Source organism: Ruditapes philippinarum, unplaced genomic scaffold (genome assembly GCF_026571515.1).
Source record: "Ruditapes philippinarum isolate M1 unplaced genomic scaffold, ASM2657151v2 ctg1376_1_1_1_1, whole genome shotgun sequence".
In the NCBI taxonomy this organism is placed as follows: Eukaryota; Metazoa; Mollusca; class Bivalvia; order Venerida; family Veneridae; genus Ruditapes; species Ruditapes philippinarum.
Genome location: NW_026863019.1, coordinates 71,546 through 94,879, shown reverse-complemented (window position 1 = coordinate 94,879; position 23,334 = coordinate 71,546). Strand labels below are relative to the sequence as shown.

At 32.4% G+C, this 23,334-nt stretch overlaps 1 protein-coding gene across 1 annotated transcript; it reads left to right on the top strand.

Moving 5' to 3' along the window:
- Nucleotides 1–944: 944 nt before the first annotated feature.
- On the top strand, nt 945–14,844 carry LOC132720903 (guanylate-binding protein 1-like). The gene is made up of 11 exons (XM_060705136.1): nt 945–1,282; nt 1,748–1,855; nt 2,089–2,147; nt 4,649–4,848; nt 5,199–5,326; nt 5,998–6,107; nt 6,747–7,174; nt 9,213–9,484; nt 10,150–10,371; nt 13,862–13,955; nt 14,281–14,844. The coding sequence occupies exons 1-11, from the start codon at nt 1,235–1,237 to the stop codon at nt 14,670–14,672; spliced, it is 2,061 nt and encodes a 686-aa protein (XP_060561119.1). The 5' UTR covers nt 945–1,234; the 3' UTR covers nt 14,673–14,844.
- The last annotated feature ends 8,490 nt before the right edge of the window (nt 14,845–23,334 follow it).

Here is a 23,334-nt window from a genome sequence, read left to right as displayed (position 1 = left end):
TATATGTGATAAGGTTTATAACTCTAGCACAAAAAATATCAGAATTACCTCCCTTGAACTTAGATTTTTTATGGATAAAAAACGTTGTCTTTTTTAGATAACTTTTTTATTTCTTAATGTATCTACTTCAAAACTTCATATAATTTTTTATATGTTTAATATTATCACTCAACAATTGTGAGAAGGTTCAATACTCTAGCAAGACTATTTCTAGAATTATGTCCCCCTTGAACTTAGATGTTTTTCGAGAAATTGGTATTTTTTACTCCAACTTCTTTATTCCTTATAGGATTTACTTTAAAATCCCACATCATAATAACATGACAAGGTTTATAAATCTAGATCCATATTTCCAGAATTATCTCCTTCTTAAACTGTGATTTTTTTATTCATTCTTTAACTTTCTTATTTCTTCATGGATTTTCTCCAGATTCAAAATAAACATTAATTATCAACACATACATTATATTTTTGATTTTAATTTTCATCTTTGTTACTTACTGTACATTATAGTTAATGCTAAATTTGAAAATTGTTTTTTTTTCTTTCAAAGTTTGTCTAAATTTTCTTAAAGGTATATTGGTTGAGCATGCGAAAAATAAAATACATTTACCCTGTAGTTTTTTTTCTATTAAACTTTGAAAATATCTGGTATCATATTTGCTATTAAATTTGGCATTTTTTAGCAAATAAAAACCTACAATAATTTCATAAATAAAATCAAACACTTTTTTCTTCCATAAGGGATCTAAGAGATACATTGAATCCACGCCCCGCAATTTCAATTTAGTTGACAAGTGATTCTAGCCCATTTGAATACTCTTCAAAGTGAAGGTAATGCATTACCCATGGTCTACCTTTAGAAAGGGTTTACAATTCAGCAATGGCGTATACAGTTGAAGGTTTAGCGTAAGGGCACTCATTCCGACGTCTAAGTGATTAATTTAGGGTATAAATTAGGCGGTGATTTTTACTATCGCTCTTTTTATTGAATAAATGTAGATAATGTTCCAAATATACTGGGACTATAATTCAAACGAGACAGTAATACTATTTCTATAATATTTTAAAGATTGGGTTAACCAATTATGCTTTTGAGGTAATATCACACATTCAATACATGTTTATTTTGAATGTAGTATATACATGTATATATTATTTAACAGTTTTATTTACGTTCATGAAGAAATAGCATAAATAATTCAGGTCACAATTGAGCATAGAGAACGTTAAGATGGTTGACAGAAGCGAAAGTTCACGAAAGATGTCAAGTGATAGGGAGGTACAGAAAATTGAAAATATTAATGAAATACTTACAATACACACTTTGTATATTACATCAAAAATGTACTAATTTGAATCATAAAAATATACAGAATTGTTTGTGTTCTGATTCTTTCATTACCAATTATCTAAAAGCTGCTTATATTTATGCTATTTGGTATTTTGATTTGCTTTCTTAATCAAAAGTATTAATAGTATACCTTATGAAATGTTCGCGGATAAAATCAGAAGGTGGAATTGAAATTGGGTTGTACGTCTGTCGCACGTGCAAGATAACTTTTAAGGTTTCATGGTATTCATTTAAGAAACAGACACATAAAAACAATAATTGGGTCTAAATGTAGCATGGCTTGTAGAAGATCGAAAGAAGGCAAAAGGATTAGCCAAATATTGTACCTTTTATAACCTCATTTAAAACACCTCTTGGAGAAATATTTAGTTCTTTCTGTGTGTTTATATATAGGGAGAAGAAAACGACCAAAGTCTGTCCTCAGACTGTGGTGAAGTATCGATTGCTGGGCAAATCTGCAGTGATTCAGTAAAATCAAATGTTTGGATACGAGATTCTGGATAAGTATATTTATTATAATGTTAATATATTCAAACCGGTTCCAATAAGTTTTTGTAAGGTTTGAAACGTTTTCTCTACTGTTCAGCCGTTTGTCAATGACTGTTTTCACTTCTGATAACTTTCTATATTAACATATGCAAATATTTTTATTCTTATTTATAAATACGCCAGACAGTGCTTTTGGCGTTCTCCTCATATTAAGGAAAATATAAGAATGTTATGCTTTATTCAAAGGTTGGAGTTTGGCAGCCGAAAAGCAGGAACCAACATTAAAGAGCTCTGTAAATATCAGGTAGGAATTTGATTTCTACTTCAAAATATTGCAACAGTAAGATTAATGAGGATTTATTTAAGATATTTATGATTTAAATAACGAATAATACAGTGAAAATCTTCATGATAGTAACTGCACCATGAAGCTAAATTTCCAACAAAATAAAATTCCTCTTAAATTGAAAATGATAAAAACTTAATGCCATCAATGATGAAACATGTATGAGTGACTTGTTTTTGCTTTGATCCCATCTCGAAAGTCCATTTTGTTTAGTTTCCCTTGTTTTTTACTCGTTAATGACCCAAGCGCATTATTAAACTTTGGTATTTAAAGCCACTTCAAACAAGTCATACCGACATGTCACATTGATGGTTTTTAAAGTATGAACACAACCGCGAATGTTTCTAGATTCAAAATTTCACCATTGTTGAATACTTCTTAAGCTGATGCTGGAGGTCGTGGCCGGTACCTTAATTTTGTATGTCCTAAAACCTTCCATAAAAAAGCTTGATAAATACAAAGCCTGCAACATTTTAAATTTAACCGTTCATGACATACAGATACATATTCTTATTTAAATCGTAGGCCTAAACAAGCAGACAACTCCTATTGCTTTTGAATGAATGAACCAATTCATTAGTAGTTGATCAATACTTCAACAATACCTTTAAAGTGCTGTGTGAAAGCCAAATTGGAATTTCCTCCTTTTATTTTGGTGATATTTCTGTTGGCAATAAGATTAAAGAACATAAAAAGGGGCTTAATTGAAATTGTTACAGGTTTGATAGCCTGTTCATGTACGGTATTGGAAGCTGTATATTATATTGTCCCCCGTCCTTAGCACCGGTTTAAGCATAATTTAATATTTTACATGGGAAGATATTTTAAATTTGGAAACATCTGCTGTGTTTAACAATGTAACAATAACGTGAAAAGCGGATTAAGGTCTCTTATTAAAAGAATTACTATGCCCAATAGGAGAATACTATGGTGGCACAAAGATGACATGTGTGTTTTATTAATCCCGTGCGCAGGAGATACTATGTCGTTGCCATGACATAGTTAAGTCGTGGGAACGAGGTACTATGTCGTGGCCACGAGTTACTAAGTCGTGGTCACGAGATAATTAAGTCGTGGGAACAAGATACTATGTCGTTGTGACGAGATACTATGTCGTGACCACGAGTTAATAAGTCGTGGCCACGAGATAGTTAAGTCGTGGAACGAGATACTATGTCGTGGCCACGAGATACTTTGTCGTGGCCACGAGTTACTAAGTCGTGGGAACGAGATTACTAAGTCGTGCGCACGAGATAAATAACCAATCAGATTACAATATGAATTTTTGAAACTTAAAAAAAATATGTTTAAAGTTTTACATGCAACAATTTACTTTGAAAATACTGTAGTGTTCATTTTAAACTTAATACATGTCTTTATGATGATATTAGAAAGTCAACGTCTAAGGCCCATTAATCAGACAATAATTTTGACTAAGTTATAGACCTTTGTGGGGACAACTTATTATAGAATTGGTCAGTTTGTACGGACAACCTTGTTTATACGATAACTTGAGAAAGAATTAGTCCTGGTTTATTTTATTTGGTATGGTCAATGCCCATGGAAAGTAGGTAGCCTATATGGATGTTTGAGGCCAAGGAAAAATTAAAGGTAAACATGACACTTCGTGTAAAATCCTTGTCTGGTGAATGATTTAGAAGGAATAAGTCATGGTTTATATAGCCTAGAAAGCACCTGATCAGTAGATGACACATAATAATTTTGAGGCCATTGGCTAAAGAATCAGGGTGACAATGACGCTAAATGTAAAATCATTGTCCAATCAATAACTTGTATAAATGGCACTTTTAAAGGCAGGTGAAGTTTGGGCATCCTTGTTACACATTTCTAGTTAATGAGGACAATTCATATAAATAGTGTAATCTGATAGGTTATTTATCTCGTGCGCACGACTTAAATATCTCGTGGCCACGACTTAGTAACTCGTGGCCACAACATAGTATCACGTTCCCACGACTTAATCATCTCGTGGCCATGACTTATTTACTCATGGCCTAGACAAAGTATCTCGTGGCCGCGACATAGTATCTCGTTCCAACGACTAAATTATCTTGTGCCCACGACTTCATTACTCGTGGCCACGACATATCATCTCGTTCTCACGGCTCAACTATCTCCAGGCCACGACTTAGTAACTCGTGGCCACGAGATAAATAAAACACACATATGTCACCTTTGTGCCACCTTAGAAAACAGTTTCTGTTTTCGGAATTTTACAACATCAGTTTGATCACAAGAGATCTATCCAACGTTGACCATGCTTTTCGCCTAACAGTGCAATCCAGTCATCAGTGTATTTCATCGGATAGAGCTCCAGATTGAAAGAGTGACGTATGAACAGACAATTAACTCAAAATTCATCACTTTCCTTCACAATTCTAAATTGCTTAATTTTGAATTATTACACTTTGTTTTTTACTTCGTATTTAAAATTTCAGGATGAAATATGGCAAACTAAGCGTTTTTAAACAACCGATGTGTCTGATAAGGAATGATGGTAATGAGACTTTAGCCGTGGTTGAAGATGTCCTGCAAGAAATATCGACTATTGATAATACTGTTAATGTAATAGCAATAGCAGGTCCATACAGAACCGGCAAGTCTTACTTACTTTACAAGTTGGCAGGACGTAAACAAGGTAAAAATAGTTTACTTGCAAATTTTACTGTTCAGACAGAAACTGACGACCAAAGTTATCAAAACATTGTTTTACACAATTTATCATTTTTGTCAACAAGCTTAAAAGTCGGCCGCATTATGCCTATTGTATCATGAAATGATTTTAGTTTTAAAGATGAATGTTTATCAACATATATTTAAAATGAAAGAACTGATGTATCATTCAAATGACACTTTAGGTTTATCTTGGCTCCCAAATTTTAGGTTGAATTTGCATACACAAATCCTGCATAGAAGGATGATAAAAGTTTAAATCATTTTCACTTTTTGCAATAATATTTTCTTAAATTTCATTTCTATTTCTCTAAGGTTTTCCCTTAGGTGGTACTATTGAAGCAAAAACAAAGGGTTTATGGGTTTGGTGTTTGGAACACCCGGAACGACCTCAAGAAATTTTGATGTTGATCGATACGGAAGGAATTGGTGATGTCGATAAGGTTTCAATCATTGTTATTAGACGAGCAATAAAACTGTTCTATCTTTGAAACAACTACACTATATATTTAATGAATAAATTATTAAATCAGCATGTTTCCATATTTACAAACGTCAAATCGTAACAAAGGCAGTATAAATATGGCAATGTCGTATATACGGCAAAATCAGCCATTTCTTGCACATAATATGTAAAGTATTACTTATATTGAATATGTTCACTTTTCTTTAAGCCTTAGTACATATTTTAAGTTTGAATTTAATAAAATATTTTACTCCATCTGGAGAAAAACAGCTTAAAGAAACTAAAGAATGAACAGTTTTTGCTGCGAATGTTTCAAATTCAAAATTTCAATATTACCATGTTGTATTCTCCTTTTAAATCGGTGCTAGGGGTGTGGACAGAAGTTATCATTTACAAGATCTGTCTGTGAACATGCTGAATTAAACTAAGCAACACTTCCCGTTTGGGCGTTTTGGACTTTTTAGGGATTCATTTTTTCTCTATTGTAAAGTAAATTGCATTATTGAACAAACTGAAACTTATTGTATTGTTAACAAAAATCCGAATTTAATGAACACATAAAGTTAATTGCATAAGTATCTTATTGTCATTCTAACCAAACTGTTAACTGTAAATTGCATAACTTATTCAGTTATATTTATTTTTAAGGGTGACGAAGACAACGACAATAACATCCTTTGCCTTGCTACATTATTGAGTTCAACATTTGTTTATAACATGTTCGGAGTCATTACCGACCATATGCTGAAAAGTCTTTCGTATCCTTTTTCGAAATAATTATCTATAATCATTTTATTCTGCAAAATCTTATTTGATGATTAAATACCAATACAAATACAATGCAATGGAAATTTAGGATTTTAACTAGATTTACCTAATTAATCGAAAGGACTTTTTGATTCTCGATGAAGGCAAATGATCCTAAGTCCTGTTTTAATTTAAAAATGTTTTATAAACATTGACATTCTAAGCAATATAATATAATCTAATCAATCGAATAAGACATTGATTATATCATATCTGAAATGAACAGACTCAATTAAACCTAGCCTTTCAGTATTCCGTTTAGGACGTTTTTTAGTGATAACGTTTTTCTCTATTTTACAAAATCCATGGTTTCCTTAACTTAAATCTGCCCTCATAAACATATATTTTATGGTTTATTTTATAAGATGTGACACTATTGAAGGGATTGAGCGCTTTAAGTCCACCACAAAAAGATACGCTCAGATATATTCAAAATGATATCGCTTGATATAAAGTCCGCCTAGTCCAATTGTTTCAAATCACCAAGATCTACATATATTGCTATGTTAATTTGACAAAATAATGTGCTTTTAAGTAACCGTCTATATGATAGCACTCATGTTGTATTCAATTCTTTAACATTAAACAAGTTTTGTGACAAAAATTGCAAAGAAAGTTGTTTTGAGCAGGACATGGTTCACTGAAAATGCCCAATTTTCACCCGATATTGGCTTCTTTTTTCCTTCTTTTGTTTTATGCCTCCGAGACTTCACCTTAGGAATGAACGATGAATCTCCTGATCATTATTTTGAAAAATGTTTGAAGATGAAGAAGGAAACTGACCCGAAAGCAAAGAAATACAATGCTTTGAGGTTGTCAGTAAAGCATCATTTTGAACATCGATCCTGTTTCATCTTTGACAGACCTGCTACTAGTAGAAATGATCTTGCGCGTCTTGAGCAACTTGAAGAAAGGGATCTTAATAAGGACTTCCTCAATGATACAGAACTATTCTTAAAGCACATATATAATTGTAAACCAAAGACTCTCATGGATGGATCACTAATAAATGGAAGGAGTATGTTATTAGTCCCCTACCGGTTTACCGGAGGGGACTTTAGGTTTACCCTCCGTCCGTCTGTCTGTCCGTCAGTCCGTCCGTCCGTCTGTCCGTCCGTCCGTCCGCAAAACTGGATCCCGCGATAACGCAAAAAGTACTGAAAATATTTTAATGAAACTTGATGTATGGATAGATGGCAGTATGGAGATTATGCACGTCTTTTTCCTTTCTTCCTATGTTGAAAATTCTGGTTGCTATGTCAACAAATAGACTGAAAATATGACAAATTTAACACATAAACTGGATCCCGCGATAACGCAAAAAGTACTGAAAATATTTTTATGAAACTTAATATATGGATAGATGGCAGTATGGAGATTATGCACGTCTTTTTCTTTTCTTCCTATGTTGAAAATTCTGCTTGCTATGGCAACAAATAGACTGAAAATATGGCAAATTTTACACATAACCTGGATCCAGTGATAACACAAAAAGTACTGAAAATATGTTTACGAAACTTGACATATGGGTAGATGGCGGTATGGAAATTATGCACATCCTTTTCTTATCTTCCTATGTTGAAAATTCTGGTTGCTATGGCAACAAATAGACTGAAAATATGGCAAATTTTACACATGACCTGGATCCAGTGATAACACAAAAAGTACTGAAAATATGTTTACGAAACTTGACATATGGGTAGATGGCGGTATGGAAATTATGCACATCCTTTTCTTATCTTCCTATGTTGAAAATTCTGGTTGCTATGGCAACAAATAGACTGAATTTCAAGATTTCTGGTTCTAGTTTTCAAGTTTTTTCACTATAAGTTCTTTATTTCTTAAGGTATGTTCTTCAAACTTTAAATATAAGTTGCTTGTCATCAACCACATCATATGTGACAAGGTTTACAACTCTAGCACAAAATTTATCAGAATTACCTCCCTTGAACTTAAAATGTTCATGAAAAAAACATTGTTTTTTTTTAATAACTTTTTTTTCTGAATGTATCTACTTCAAACTTCATATAAATGTTTCTTATTGTCACTCAACATATGTGAGTGTTCAATACTCTGGCAAGACTATTTCCAGAATTATGCCCCTTTTGAACTTAGACTTTTTTTTGAGAAATTGGTTATTTTTACTCCAACTTCTTCAATCATGATAGGATTTTAAAAATGTTATATTTTGATAACAGGGATGTTTAAAAAATAACTTTAGAGTGTCCTTCAGTCCGTCTGTCTGTACATAAAAAATGTTTCCTGTGATCACTTTTAAAGATCTTTTTCAACAAATTTACTTAAAATAGGAACCTAAGTGAATGGCCAATGGCCCTTCAGAATGTTGCTTGGGCTCTTACCGGTAGGGGACTTATGGATTGCTTGCAATACTTTGATAATTGCTTGTTTATTATAATTTGTATTTCAACTTCTGAAGGTAAATTCCTCTTCTCAAAATTCAAATATCAATATATACTAGGTAAAAAGCGAACAATAAAAATACTTAGTCTTTATATAAAACGCATCAAGTAAGGAGAGATCTATAAAAATTAAATAAATAAATAAGTTATTGAAAATTGCTTACCCGGTTTTATTGAGTTTAAGCACCAGATGTTATTGCAATGTCTTTTACGCATTTTCCGTGGAAGCGGTATTCAATCAACAGCACTTAAAGTATTTCAATCAACTATCCCGAAGGACCAAAAATATATATATAAAACTATAGTGGAAGTACGGAACAACGTATCAAAGAATAAAACACCTGCTTTTATGACTATTAATCTTCTGAACGGGTAGTACCTCAAATGTAATGAAACTATGAAAACAATTATCAATCGCGTAACCGGTTTTATTGCGTCTGCTCAGCTCAAAAACTAAAATGGATGCGCAGCAAATACATAAACCTTAGTAAACGTGTGTCTAGACATCATCTGGAGATGTAAAATGCATTTCATTATCCATTATGAGTTTGCAGTCCTTTTCAACAAACCAAGTTATTAGATAATCAATATTTCTTTTTTATTTCAGTTATTCTTGTTAAATCAATATGCTTTCAGTGTTTTCACATCTGGTTGAAGAATATACGAGAGCAATCAAAAATGGAGAACTGCCGTGTATAGACGATACTTTGACCAATGTGTCTGAAAAAGAGAACCGTATTGCTATGCATACGGCCGTAGAGATGTTTACAGACCAAATAGAATCCCTTGGACTACCTTTGCCCGGTGATTTTGAGTTGAAGTACAAACACATCCAAAAGGCTTCTCTTAAAATATTTCGACAAATTGCTGTACTGGATGATAAGAAATTATTTGAAAAACAAGCAGAGGTATTTAGGTGTTGTTAAAGAAAAAAAATCAGTTGAAATAGTCTAAAAACGCCTCACCATTTTTATGGTTTCTTATTTTGTAAAATAAATAATGACATCATCTCGTCCGAGGTTTTAAGTCTTGCTGGGCTCCTTACTGGTGGTCCTGTGCTGGGGGGGGGTGTATTCGTTGAATGTCACCCTTCCTTGTTGATATTGTTTTTCATATTTAATTCATATTAAAATAAATGTGTACACACGTATTTGCAATTTTGCATTCTGAACTTGCCTGCATCTCTTGTCGCATTTCTTGACAAATAAAAACAAATACAGATAAAATCTCAAATAAGATCAAAGAAAAATATGCTAATATGAATGAAGCAATCTTCTAAATAATAGTGCAAAGCAATTGTGCTTAATTTTGTCTTTCTTTTAAGTTAATAAATGAATGTAATGATTTATTTTAACATATTTATAATTATTTTAATTTATAGTAAATAAATCTGTATTTAAAAGAGTTTTATTTACAATGTATAAAAATTGTATGCCAATCTCTTTTTTAATGTTTTAATTTTCATAAAAGGAGTTTTGCATTGATTATTTATAATAACAACGTTATTTTATATGTTTTATTTATAAAAGTTAATCTTACATTTAATGATATTATATGATTCCTTTTTTTCCAGAGAGAAATGGATTCTGTTAAGAGAAGAATTGAAGGGAAGAACAAGTTGTTTATTCAAGAGACTTCTTTGAAGATACTGCAGAATATGTACAACATTAGAATAAAACCAAAAGTTGATAACGGAGAATACTTTAACAAAGGGGGATACAAAGTGTACAACGGTGACTTTGCAAGCTTACGAAGACATCTCAGACAACAATTACCTGAAGCTGACTCAGACTTAGTGAGTAGAATTATAGTTGCAGTGTTTTCTGCCTAAATACTCGTTTTTAAGAAATAGAGTCGCAAAACTTAATTCTTTTTTAAGGAGCTCATACAGGAAAATAGCATTTAACATTAAAGGTTGAAATTCTTACATGGATCAAGTAAAGCACTAACAATTGGAAAATCAGTGAATAAAAAAAGAATATCCTCAAAATTAAGTTGAAAATCTGCCGTAAGTGTATACAACACCTATTACTTTTGGGTCGTTTTGCACAATACAAATCATTTCTATGGAGAAAAGGACAAGGGAATCATTTGAAAATTTGCACCAATTTATTTTTCCAGACCTACATCTAATGGTTCACAAATCTAGAAAATACTTAAAGTCTGTCGTATCATGTCTCGGTGGAGTCCTTCTAAGTTTTTACCTTTCCACAGGTTTTCAAAATATATACAAATATATATATAGTTAAGGTGACTAATAGCATTATTTTATTGGTTTTATTTTTTGGCCGAGAACATTCCCATTTCCGTGAGGTCACACACCGTGAGGTCACACAAAGTCATGAAATGAAAATAATTTATCGAGCTGACGTCTTAAATAAATGCAATAGCAAAATCGTTCTGTTTATGGACCTTTTTGCACTGAAGTGATTTTTATAGTACATAAGTCAGTCTGTCCATTTGTTTATGTAAGGCTAAATTGTTTCATAACTAGCGTTATAGGCCTTCTTTAGGGATTGTGTTTTCCTATATTTATCCTCAGTTATAGTCGCCACGTTCATTATTATAGTTGGGTTTGTGTTAGTTACAGTTTTTATACGCCCGTTTGAAAAACGAGTTTTATTATAGTTTCCCCCCTTGCGGGCGCGCGGCTGCGTGAGCGGCGTCCGATTTTTGTCCGAAGCATATCTCCTACACCCATGGAGGAATTTTAATGAAACTTCATAGAAATATTAACCACTATGAGAAGCCGTGTCGTGTGCATGAACAAGGCCTCTAGGTCAAAGGTCAAGGTCACACTTGAAAAACGGTTGTCCGAAGTAAAGCTTCTACCATCATAGAGGAATTTCAATATAAATGAGCACAAATGTTCACTATTGTGAGGTGAAGGGTCGCGTTCAAAATTGAGGACTCTGCAGCCAAGTTCAAGGTCAAACATAGGGGTCAAAATTCAGATAAAAGAAGAAAATGTGTATTGGGACCATAAAGTCATCATTTCTTGAGGGATTGAAACACAAATGGTCATTATCATGACTACTGGTGTGAAACATGTAATTTATGTTAATATATGCAAAGTCAAGGCCACTAAAGATGATTGTCAAGGCCACTAAAGATGATGAAATATAAAGATTTTGTCCAGAGCATATCTCTTACACATATGGAGGGATTCTTATGAAACTTCAGATTTCAGCCGGTGCTAGGGGGCGTGAGGGATGTTGCACTTATTCATTATCTCTCATGTACAGACTAACTCAAACCGAGTCTACAATTCTTATGTTATTTTGTTGTGATTAATGCTTCCGAGGGATCACTTTGTTTCCGGAATTTTGTACTTCGCAACAGCAAGTGTCAAGTGCCGTGTGGCAGCCGTTAAAAGTTGCCCCGTACTTCACTTCAGTGTTGTTATATTTTCTGGTCCTTCGGGATCATTGATGCCAATACTATAAAGTGTTGAGAACTGAGTACCGCTCATGCCGGTGCTAGGGGCGTGAGGGATGTTGCACTTATTCATTATCCCTCATGTACAGACTAAATCAAATTGAGTCTGCAATTCTTATGTTATTTTGTTGTCATTAATGTTTCCGAGGGATCACTTTGTTTCCGGAATTTTGTACTTCACAACAGCAGGTGTCAAGTGCCGTGTGGCAGCCGTTAAAAGTTGCCCCGTACTTCACTTCAGTGTTGTTATATTTTCTGGTCCTTCGGGATCATTGATGCCAACACTATAAAGTGTTAAGAAATTGAGTACCGCTCATGCCGGTGCTAGGGGGTGTGAGGGATGTTGCACTTATTCATTATCCCTCATGTACAGACTGAATCAAACCGAGTCTGCAAATCTTATGTTATTTTGTTGTGATTAATGCTTCCGAGGGATCACTTTCTTTCCGGAATTTCATACAAATGTTCACCACTATCAGAAGCCGTGTCATGCGCATGAACCAGGCCTCTAGGACAAAGGTCAAGATAACACTTAGAGGTCGTAGATAAATGCTTGTTCGGATCAAAACTTCTAAATGCATAGAGGGATTTCAATATAACTTGGCACAAATGTTCACTATTGCGAGGCGGGGTGTCGCGTGCAAAATTTAGGTCTTTGCTGCCAAGGTCATGGATACATATAGGTGTCAAAATTCAGATACAATAATCACTAGAGATGATGATATATCCAGATATTTTTCGGATATTGCCCAGAGAATATCTCATATATGCATATCTTTAATACCCATATCTCTGTCAAAAGCTTCTATGACGGGCAATTATTGCGACAATGTTGTCACTGTTTTTGTTAAAGAATGTGTGGTTAGTTCCAATATTCCTACATATTCTATACTGATCAGGGGAGGTAATTGTTGTGAAAATTAGTAAAATCCCAGTAACGATTACTTATCCTGACCAGTAGATAAAGTTCGAGGCAAATGCTTGGCGTACAAACTCCGGTTAAAGCATTTTTGTGGCGCATGGGAGAGATTTTGTGTCTTCAAAGCGTTTCTACTACAAACAAAGGTTTAAACTTTAGAAATAATATCTGTGTGAGCTGTGTGTATTGGCTATTCAATACAGGTTTGGAGTGTTGATGCGTAGGATTTTTTTCCGCATCATACGATAAAATAAGCAATCAACGAACAATACGAATAAAAAAGACATTTAGCATAACCGTTTACATTTAGGGATATTTAGGCAAATAAATGACAAAAAATTAAATTGATCTTTTTTACTCAAATCATGCTAAAATGTTGTTTTTTTTTTAAAGTCCTTACATGAATTTCTGTATAAATCCTATCTATTCTGGGCATGACGCGTAATTATATCCCGATATGTTGAAAGAAATAAAGACATTGACAGAGGCATCTAGTAGTTTTAAAACAAGAAATGAAACTTGAAAAAACTCTTGAAATTACAATTACAGATATTGTGGATATTGTTAGATTGAAATAAGTCTTTAGTCATTCATTTGACTTTAACGTTTACACAGTTATCTATAACAACTATAGTGAAATCTAAATGCTCTTACCTGACCCACGTGGATCAAGTTAGGAAACCACCATTTAATTCTTTATAAGGATAAAAGTTGTGTTCCTGTGACTGCTTAAAGTATTCATTTCGATGACATTTATAGAATATTGAAAGAAAAATTGAAATCGAAAAAAAGAAAATTTTGCATGTGTGTCCTTTAAAATGTTTAAAATTTAATGTTACACTGGCTCGATTTGATCGAATGTGACACTGGTAATACACCATGAACAATTCAATGTAGTCAAACGAGTAAAACTTCATTTTTATTTTAGCTACACATGTGTGCTCTTGATTTTGAAAGGAGATATCGAAAGCTAGACAAGGAAATACTGGAGAAGGATAATTTGAGTGTATCAGAAATAAATGGTATGTAGCAGTTTTTGAATCTTCTCTAATTAATGTTTCCATAGCTAGGTATATTTAATGCAAAGAAATAATAGGCTACAGGACCGGATGAAATTTTAAATTATCTTAAACATTATGATATGACGCACTTTGAAATTATGGTGTGTATGAGAAAATGACATTGATTAAAAAACTTACAAAACGTACAGTTAAGTGATACATTTTGAAAATATGAATACAAACAGTCAGTCTCCATCGTATTTTGATATTTCCTGCTGATTTTAAATGAAATATTTAAAAATGCCTTACCCACGTTTCATTTTTTAAATTATATGTATTCATGTAGCTAAAGTACAAGAGATCAAAGAAAAGTTTGATCAGGAAAAGAAAGAGCTGGAAGGACATGTCGAACAGAAAAGACAGACAGAGCAAAAAGCGCTAACCGAATTTAAACAAGAACTCTCCGATGAAAGAGAAAAAGAGGAGAACGAATTAAAGAAAAAGTATGCTGAAATGGCTTTGTATTGGAAAATTAAAGAAGGGAATCTTGAAAAGCAAATTGAAGATTTAAAGCTACAGCTTGACAAGGCCTCTCTTCAAGCTGAACATGAAAAACCACCAATGAAAGAAACAGTTTTGAAAACAATGCTGAGCTTAATTCCCATTTTTGGCCCAATAGCGTCTGGAGTTTATGAACGTTACAAATCTTCTTCGACGAAGTCATATACATTCTACTAAGTGTGTTTCTTTATCACCCTGAAACTCTTAACAGAAATGTGTTACATAATTTTACTCAATGAAAATTAAGAAACATATTCAAACTTAGTGTTGCCTTTAGATTATCTGAAACGTTCTTACAAATTTATAAAGTTATATTGATTACTTTCTTGATTAAACATAGTATATACCATTTCCATGATGTGTCTAACCTGAAATGATTCTTATTTGTAGTTTTCACTTTTAAAGATATTTAAAGTTCTGACCTTATTATCCTTTAAGTTAAAGTGAATAACCTTGAAAAAAATTTGTATCACCTTAAAAATAAAAATAAATATGTGCTTTGTAATATTCCTTGCAAACGTAATGAGTAAATTTCATACAGTTTAATAATACCGTGCTGTCTGTTTATATAATGATATAATGTAGAATTTATTAATAAACATATGCAAACTGTTTCATATAATGTATTTCTTTGGGTATGATATCAGAATCATTTAAAACAAGATAAACTGAAATGCCTTTGAATTTGATTTTTGCTGATTTAAAGACACTTAATCAGTTCTTAAATCAAGCAGACGGAGCAAAATAGAAAGAACTTAACGTACCACAAAGACAACAGTAATATCGTGTTGAAAGATCTCTAAGGACCGGAAATATATATTTACCACATTAAACGAACATATTAAAGAATGTGCTTATGTCGGGAAGCTTATGGTAATGGCACCGTTTTTGGATCAAGGAAGGAACTTAGGAAGGAACAAAGAAAGAAGAATCAACTTAATTAAAAAAATAAGATAAACAATAAAGCTTTTAAATTACACAAATGACATGTTATTCTGGCAAAATAAGCAATAAACAAATTAAAATTACACGTTATAGTCTATCTATTTTCTGACCTTAATAACCTATTTTCTGATCTAATTAGGACAACTTCATAATTTCTTAACGTCAAAATTATCCAAAACCCAACAAAGAAATGTAGAAAAATTACCTAAAGAGTAATGTGTTATAAGCCGGTGCTAAGAGGCGTGAAGGATGTTTTTTTTACAATATCTCATGTACAGACTCAATCAAACAGAATATGCAATCAATTTTCATGTAATTTTATTATGATTAATGCTTCAAGATTTTAAGATGTGAGAGTTATTGCAGGCAATGGCAAATTTAAATCATTCAATAGTAGTATTATGAATGTAATACTATATATATATTGATACAAGGCATCAACTGAAGAAAGATGAGTGCAAGGGTATAGACAACAGTTTCTGCTGTTGTCCACTGTTGTTGTCATGTAATTGTAAAAGATCAAATCAGAAACAACGCAAATTAAACTGAATAACACGTATAACATACATTCGCAGATAATGATTGGTTCAGAGGAAACTGCTGTGAAAGTAGGTCTGAATAGAAAAATATTCGATGAGTGTCTTAAAAAGAATGCATAACATAAATAATTAAGCCAGTAAATGATTAGTACAGACAGCTTATCGGCGTGTATATGCATACATTAAAAATTTCCCAAATTGTCGGGATTTAAATAAAGCTACATATACATACCCGTCGACATCGTCATGTCTTAAGCAAACTATTCTTTATTGAATTCTATATTGTTAAACCGCACGTTTACGATTTCAAAAAGGGGAACGATGCAATGTCTAAGGGCGATTTATCGTGTTTGTACTGCGTGAGGGAACTTTTTAAATCTCACATATCCAGTTCTGGCTAAACCTCCTGTGATTTATGATGAAGTGTGGTAATTTGGTACAATATGATAGTCTCCTTTTGTTTACTTACGCGGTAGGGGTATTCCGGTTTTAGTTCTGATGTCTTCATGTTCGTTAAAAAATTGGGAAATTTGTCAGATGCCTTTTCATTTTTTCTTTGAGGGAGCACTAGGGCAATATTAAATGCCCTTACATGAAACATCATTTAAATTTGTTTTTGGCCCGTTTTTTTCCCATTTTAAAGAATAGCCCCAAAAGGTTTTTTTATGGGAATATGTAAAAAATCAAATGACGTTTTGCCCAATTTTTGAAGTTTTTTGCTTAAAAAAAATCATTTTAAGGGAAATTAAGGGCCCTTAATTTAAAAACTTATACAAAGTCAAAAATTTTTTTGTGGGTGGGGCTTTGGTTATTTTGACCTTTTAAATGAAAATCCCTTTTAAATGTGTTTTTTTTTAATAATGCCCCTTTAATTTTAAAAAAGGTTAAATTTCATTTTTTTGCAACTTTATTAAAAAAAAATTGGACATTGGTTGAAGAAAAACTTATATTCTCTAAAATATTCTGGGACAATCCTCGTATGTTATACTGAAAGTACTGAAACAAAGATCAAAGAAGATAGAGATTAAAATGAAATTTATGTCTTTGGCGTAAAAACGTCAGTAAATCAAACAAAATGGATCATTGTCACTTGAGAATTCGGTTCAAGCTATCTACAATCTTCGGAACAATTCAAGAAACTCGATATCAACGAACTCAGAGAAAAGAGAAATGAACAAATTAAATGTAGACAAAAAAGCTGATAATACCGTCTGTTATGAGAAATCTTGAATAAATAAACAATTCATCAAAAATAATTGGATATGAATCCACTACTGAATTCGAAGCTCAAATAAGAATTTAAAAAATCTTAATTTACTCAGTAAGCAAATAAAGCCAATAAAGCAAATAAATAATAATAATAATAACAATAATAATAATAATAATAAATCATAGCAAAAACTAGCTCTATCAGTTGCTAACCTGAACATAAGAAAGAATGACCAAAGTTAATAGTTTTTTTTTTTAGTTTAAACATATTTATTCTCAGAATATGTACATAATAACATTTGAAATATATACACATACAAAATTTGACAATATTCAAAGAAGAGGATTAGAACGAAAGACTAAGTCTTATAGAATTCTTCTCCGTTTAGTTGTTATATATATCGGTGTCGAACTGGTGATGTAAACTTTTCTGAGAAAAATATATATTACCAAACGTATAATAGAAACAAATATATATGGAGTATGAAAGAAGTAGTAATTCAAAAGAGAAAAAGGGGAAAGAGAGTCTTCATAATTATTTGTTATGTGTTAAATCGTTAAAAGAATCTTTTAGTTTTTGCTATAAAAGACTGCACGTTAGAGAATATTGTTGAATTATCATCATCTGATAGGCCAGGGTTTCCAAAGAGAAGAATATCGAGATTGATATCAAAAGCTTGAATATTAATAAATAATTCATTTCGGTACAAGTTGTAGCGATAACATTCAAAGAAGAAGTGATAGTTGCTTTCGACTTGACCACATTCACATAAAGGTGAGGGTGATATGTTTCTTAGGAACAGATGATAATTTAAAGAAACTGCATTTTGTGCGAAGACGTGTATGGAGAACCTGTAATTTTCTGTTACCAGAATAGTAGTATTTTGGTGTGCGTTTCCTGTTACGTGTTAAGAAGTTCTTGAATGATGAAAGTGTTGGTAAGTTCCGAACTTCGGTTTGGTAAAGTTGTTCCAATCGCGTATAGTAGAGGAAGAAAGGAGTTGTAGTATAAAGAAGTTTCGCGCATATATTCCAGCAGTATTATCAGAGTTACGTAAATTATACCTTGTATTAGTTGATCAGGAATTAAGGAAGAGAGAAAGTCGGGAGTCAAATTGTTATGCATTTTATAAAACAGAATTAATCGGTGATTATACCGTCTTTGTTCTAATGTTTCCCAATTAAGTTCTTGAATAAGGTTTTCGATAGAAACTAATCTTGTCGCACCTGAAGCAATCCTAGCACATTCTTTCTGAATCTTATCTAAGCTTTCGAGTTCATATTGAAAAGCATTTCCCCAATTGACGTCTGCGTATTCAAGAATAGGACGAATGAATGAAGTGTAAATTATCTCAAGAGATTGTCTGTCCAAAGAATATTTCAACTTTCGCATTATATTGACGCGCTTCCAAGCCTTTTGGTTATATATTCAATGTGTGAATGCCAATTACAGTTATTAGAGAGAATAATTCCTAGGTGTTTATGATCGTTAACTTCTGGTATATTTTGATTGAGCATATAAAAGAAGGGTGGTTTGCGTTATGTTTCCCTAGATACAATAAGTGATTCTGTCTTTTGATGGGTTGAATGTGACAAGTCAATTGTCTGCCCATGTTGTGATTGTCTGTATATCTGTTTGTAACTGTTGAGCTGCGACTAGTGGAATTTCTATAATAATATAGAGACTTGTATCATCAGCAAAAAAGGTTGACAGATGATTGGAAATCTAGAACAATATCATTTATGAAAATAAGGAATAGCAGAGGGCAAGAATAGAACCTTGTGGTACTCCAGCTGAAAGAGTACCGCAAGATGATTTTGAATTAGATATAACTACACGTTGACGCCTATTAGTGAGATAGTTAGTAAACCTTTCGAGGAGGCTGCCGGAAACACCTGCATATTTGAGTTTTGAAAGTATACCTTTATGCCAGGACTTTATCGAATGCTTTACTGATATCAAAGAAAATAACCCGAGCTTTCTAGACCATTGTCAAGTGCTTTGCACAGTGTATCATAGATAAAAAACAAGTTGATTAACAGTAGAGTCGCCAGGAATAAAGCCGGATTGAACAGGAGTAAGAAAGTTGTTAGCTTGGAGATGGTTGAAAAGATGTTTGAATATTAGCCGCTCAAAAACTTTTTCCATTGTATGAAGAAGAGAGAGATAGGGCGGTAATTATTTGGAAGAGAGGAGTCACCTTTTTTAAAAATTGCAGATACATGAGCTACTTTCCATGTCGATGGTACTTTACGACGAAGAAGTGAGGCATTAAACAAATCACAAAGAGGTTGAGAGAGTTCATGTGACGCTTCGCGTAGAATTCTATTACTGATACCATCAGGACCGGATGCTTTTTCAATATTTAATGATCTTAGGACATTTTTCTGTTTCAGTTTCAGATAGTGTAATTTCAGATATTGAAGTTGTTGTCATTGATGGACCAAGATCAGGTACATGCTTATTTGAATCTTCAATGAGTGTTTGTTTAATAAAATAGTCGTTAATAAATTTGCTTTGTTTTCATCTGTAAAGTTTAAGTTCGAGTGTTTCTGGATTTTGTAATGGGGGAATTGGGTGTTATTTGTTGTGATGATATAAATGATTTTAACGTTTTCCACCAGTCTTTAGACGATAATGATCCTCTTTTGAGTTTATCCGATAATTTGCAATAATAATTTGATTTAGCTTCGCGAATTAATAAAATAGTTTCATTTCTAAGTTGTCGGAATTTTTGCCAATGATGTAAAGACTGTGTTTGTTTTGCTTTTCTGTAAATGCTTTTTCGTTTTCTAATGTGGCTTCTTACTGTACTAGTCATCCATGGAGCATCTGATGGTCTTACATGTATTTGGTATATTAATTTTTGCAATATTTATGATCTGATTTGTTATATGTCCGCATATGTATCTATATCTGCGTGGAGTGCATGTATGCCAGTTATAATTTAGTAGATCTTGTCCGGAGTTTATCAAAGTCACCTCGATTGTATTCCCATATATTTCGTTGAAAATCCACGTTGAGAGGGTTTTTCTAAATTTAAGAAGACAAAAAAACTGGGAGATGGAACCGATGTTCTTGGTTGAGAAAGTGTTCACCAACACCAGCTTTTACGATGTTATTTATATTAGTTACAAATATGAGATCTATTAATGATTGTGATGTTTCGGTAAAGTGAGTAGGTTCGTCAATAAGTTGACTCATATTAAATTGTTGTGTAATTGAGTTGATTTTTCTGTTTGAAGTTATGGTTAATGCATCATAATTGAGGTCACCTGTAAGGGATAATGTCAGAAATACTTGTATCGATAGCAATAGCGATTGAGTCTTCAACCTTATTTACTGTAATTTGGGCATTAGGAGGTCGATAAAATAGACCGAAAAGTACATGTTTGTTTATTTTTCAGGAATCAATTCAATCCAGATACACTCCAAATTATTTAAGTTCTAAGTTGTAATGTCTTCTTATAATGCAGATTTTCTCGAACATAGAGGATAACTCCGCCATGAGAATCATCAATCCGATCTTTTCGTTCAGGAGTTTTGTAGATAAAGAGTTTAAGATCATCAGACGATATTGTATTGTTCAGCCATGTTTCAGAGAAGGCAAGAATATCAAAGTCAACAAGTTGTAGCGACCCGTGATATATTATCTGTTTTTCCGCCACATTAAAATTAACACAGTTCAACTTTTCACAGTTTTTATTTTTATACCTTTTAAACAGTTTTTAACAGTTCTATATTTTTAATTATCCAAAATTTTAACATTATTTTTCTTCTCTTTTGTTCTTATTACTTTTTAGATGTTACTTCTACAAAAGTTTCTTTTTCACTCTCAAAAAATCAAGGCAACGCCCAAAGTAAATATCTTTAGAGCCGTGTGCAAAAAACACCAAAAAGCTACATCCAAAAATGGTGATGAGTTTTTCTCAATTAACCAATGAAATGTCCTGGTAAAAATAACTATGTTTCTGGATATTAACAAAATGTAAACATCTAAAGCTTGATAATAAAACTATTAAATGTTAGGACAATGCCCTGTAAAGAATTTCTCTCGCGATTAGCGACACTCCCCACCAGGACAAAATTGACAAAATGTTACATTATAACTAAATTGATAAAGAGTTTTCCAAATTTGTTTAAAATTAAAAGTTCAAAATATTTTATAATTCGGCTCTTTACAATGATTTTTAAGTTGTAATATGAAATATGTAAGTATGATACAATGAATATACATTGAATTATATAATGCATATAACGCTCTAAGGTACAATGACATAATAATATGAAATATGAATAAAATTTATCGAAACATATTATCTCTGTCATTTAAAACAGTTCAATTTTATATTTTATCACCATATGTGAACTCCAAAATAATTGTCACTTGTGAGATGGCGTAATGATAAAGTCCTAAATTCAAGTACTAAACATCCAGTTCTTTTTAAATAAATCCAAACGTTTTGAATTGTAACATCCACTATCATAAAAATTAATTATGTACTATAATATAAGCACAATATAAGTATTATAAAGTAAGTGAATATAGTAAATCCAATAAAATTCTTCATAAACATTATTTACACTTTACAGAAAGCATTAATTACAAATTTTGTCACTTTTTGTTTCATCTTTTCATTTATACTAAATCCTTTTTATAAAAAATCTTTTATTTTAGCATTAGCTTTTACTGCAGCTGTTCGTTTTGTACGTTTCTCTGTCTCTAGAACTGGATGTTCGGACCTATATTATTGAATGTTTGTATCCTTTTTTTGTTCGTTTGTTCTCTCCCCAGAGACTTCGACAGGATAAAGTTGATTAAGAGGTCTCCCAATTGTATTTCCACTCGCTAATTTCACCTTAGCAGAACGACATTCGCCATCCTTTGAAATTACCAGTTTAGAAATGTGCCCTAGTTTCCACGATCCCCTTGGTATCTCATCTTTTATTAAAACAATATCACCAACATTTGGTTGAAACATAGATTGTATGCGATGAGACTTCAACATTGTTTGAGTTCGTTCACGTAAGCTTAGCAAATATTCCTTATGCCAAATTTTCCAGAATTGATTTAAAAGTTTTTGTCCCTTTTTCCATATTTTTAACATTCTTTTGGCTGAACTTTCATATGGATCATAATCAGGATCACTTTCATCAACATCAACTTCAAATATCCCAGTTTTAGGATTAAGTGTTAAAAAAATGTGTTAAAAATAAACAAGTGTCCAGGTGTTAATGTAAATAAATCGACGCAATGCTTGTTGAATTTATATCGTCACACGTCCTTTCGGCAAGGCTGACATTTGCGGCATTTTAAATGCACCGCCTTCCGTTTTGCGACATAATATACACTTTTGTAATACCCCGCGTACAGTAGCGCGACCTCTTGGAATCCAAACTTGTATCTCAATTTCAGTTTAAAGTTGAGATAGTCCACTGTGAAGCTGCTTTTTATGGACCCTCTCAATGATTAAACGAGTAACATGATCCTTTTCTGGCAGTAGATATGGATATCTCGCTGTTTCACCTAAGATTTATGTTTTCAAGTCTGCCTTTACATTCTAAGTAAGCCATTTTTTATCTATGTAGACTCCAAAAGCTGTTGTTTTATATTTTAAAACTCGACCCTGTTTGAATCGATTCAAATACATGTTTATACCATTTTTTCTGAATGTGTAAAATCCACTGTTTTTCTGCACAGTCTAATTCATCTATTTTTATTGAACCATTTTCAATTTTTTCACATTTTCTTCAACCTTTTTGAAAATGAAATGTTTTGTGCAAATATGCAAGTCACCCGAAAACAAAATTTTGAAGCTGTTGAATAATTTTCACTGTTTATTCCAAACGGCGATACTACAATCAAATATCACATTCATTTTTTGTTTTGATATCATCATAATTCTTTTTTCTTTATTTCTGACAAACATTCTTTTTCTGTACAGTCGGCCATATTTCTTAAAACATTGTTGTTTTCCACCAATTGGGGATTGGTTTTTTAAATTGGGCCCTTTTTTGGTTCCTTTTTGCCAACCAAAATTTTTCAATATTTAGCTGTTTTTTTGCTGTTTTTTCCCTATTCCCAATGTTCAGTGGTTTTTCCTTTCGTAGATATGAAACCAAATCCCAAGGGTTTTTCTATAAA

Bases quoted from the DNA above. Each gene is read 5' to 3' on its own strand.
- LOC132720903 (XM_060705136.1), top strand. From the start codon at position 1,235: ATGGTTGACAGAAGCGAAAGTTCACGAAAGATGTCAAGTGATAGGGAG. The intron at 2,148-4,648 runs GTAGGAATTTGA...TTAAAATTTCAG, and splicing joins AAGAGCTCTGTAAATATCAG to GATGAAATATGGCAAACTAA. The intron at 4,849-5,198 runs GTAAAAATAGTT...TATTTCTCTAAG, and splicing joins GTTGGCAGGACGTAAACAAG to GTTTTCCCTTAGGTGGTACT.